The 1112-nt window shown below is 30.3% G+C and overlaps 1 protein-coding gene across 1 annotated transcript; it reads right to left on the reverse strand.

Annotated features, from left to right (window-relative positions):
* Positions 1-180: 180 nt before the first annotated feature.
* Positions 181-643, reverse strand: LOC116340003 (the record flags this gene model as incomplete). Its single annotated transcript, XM_031766116.1, has 2 exons — positions 559-643; positions 181-477 (listed from the first exon to the last, which is right to left on the reverse strand). Coding segments are annotated over exons 1-2 (345 nt in total), but the record flags the coding sequence as incomplete, so codon positions are not given.
* Between the last annotated feature and the right edge of the window lie 469 nt (positions 644-1112).

Raw genomic sequence — 1112 nt, forward strand, 5'->3', positions numbered from 1 at the left:
AGTGTAAGGAATATGAAGCGGATTTAATCTCAATGAATTCATCTTAAAGTACTTAAACCTTGACAAATAAATTATTTGAAATAATCATATAGCTTATTTCTTTCTTATAATTTTATTGATTATTTTCCGAAAATGTATTGACATTTTGAAACTTCGGTTTATTGTTTATTTAGATAATACCACTGAATTGAGTGGATTGGGTGGTGCAACTGGAGTAATTGGAGCAACTGGAGTAATTGGAGTAGCTGGAATAATTGGAGCAGCTGGAGTAACTTGATTTGGAGATAACGGTGTATTTTGAGTCGTTGGATCTTGGTTCATTGGCGGAATATTTTGCCACCATGAGAGCATTGGAGGAAATCTTGGATATTGTCGAAAATAACGTTGTCTTCGTTGGAAATCTTGTCCATCAATTCTTTTCCAATCACTGTCTCCAGTGGACTCTCCACCACCATCACAAGGTGCAGAAATTACATCCTAAATTTAAAAAAATGAAAAGATAACACTTACCCATGAATTTAAAAACCTTTATTTCATGATATAAAATGTTGCTCTCACCTGACCAATGCAAAGAACTACAAAAATAAAAACAACTTGATTTTTCATTATAAAATCTTTTTTCAACTGTGGGGTTGTTCTACGTTCAGATTCTGTTCTGATATAATTTCTTCGATTCACCCGTTTCAATTTATATTCTTTAAATCTGTTTGTGAATGCGTGTACAACAAAATGCAATTCCAAGAAAGTGAAATGACGATATAAAATATTTACAAATGTACAGATGCTGAAAAGCAAATGTTTTCGATTGTAATACGATTGCAGACTATTTATTTTGAAATTGAATTCAAAGAATATTGATGTTTTCAATGTACGTAAAACACAAAAAAAATCTTAGAAAAAAGTGATGCCTTATGAAATATATCTTTTATTAATCATTTCTTCGTATGATTAATAATTGAATTATAGAGTATATTATTTTAGTTTTTTATCAATATTTGATATATATCTATTGAACACTGGTGTGTGTTGTGCAACAACAATATAATGAAATCACTTCACTGAATTTTTTCGTCTTTAAGCAATTTCTGACATCGCGCCAGTCAAATAAACGA

Source organism: Contarinia nasturtii, unplaced genomic scaffold (assembly GCF_009176525.2).
Source record: "Contarinia nasturtii isolate CC-2019 unplaced genomic scaffold, AAFC_CNas_1.1 Cnas_scaffold_607, whole genome shotgun sequence".
Classification (NCBI taxonomy): domain Eukaryota; kingdom Metazoa; phylum Arthropoda; class Insecta; order Diptera; family Cecidomyiidae; genus Contarinia; species Contarinia nasturtii.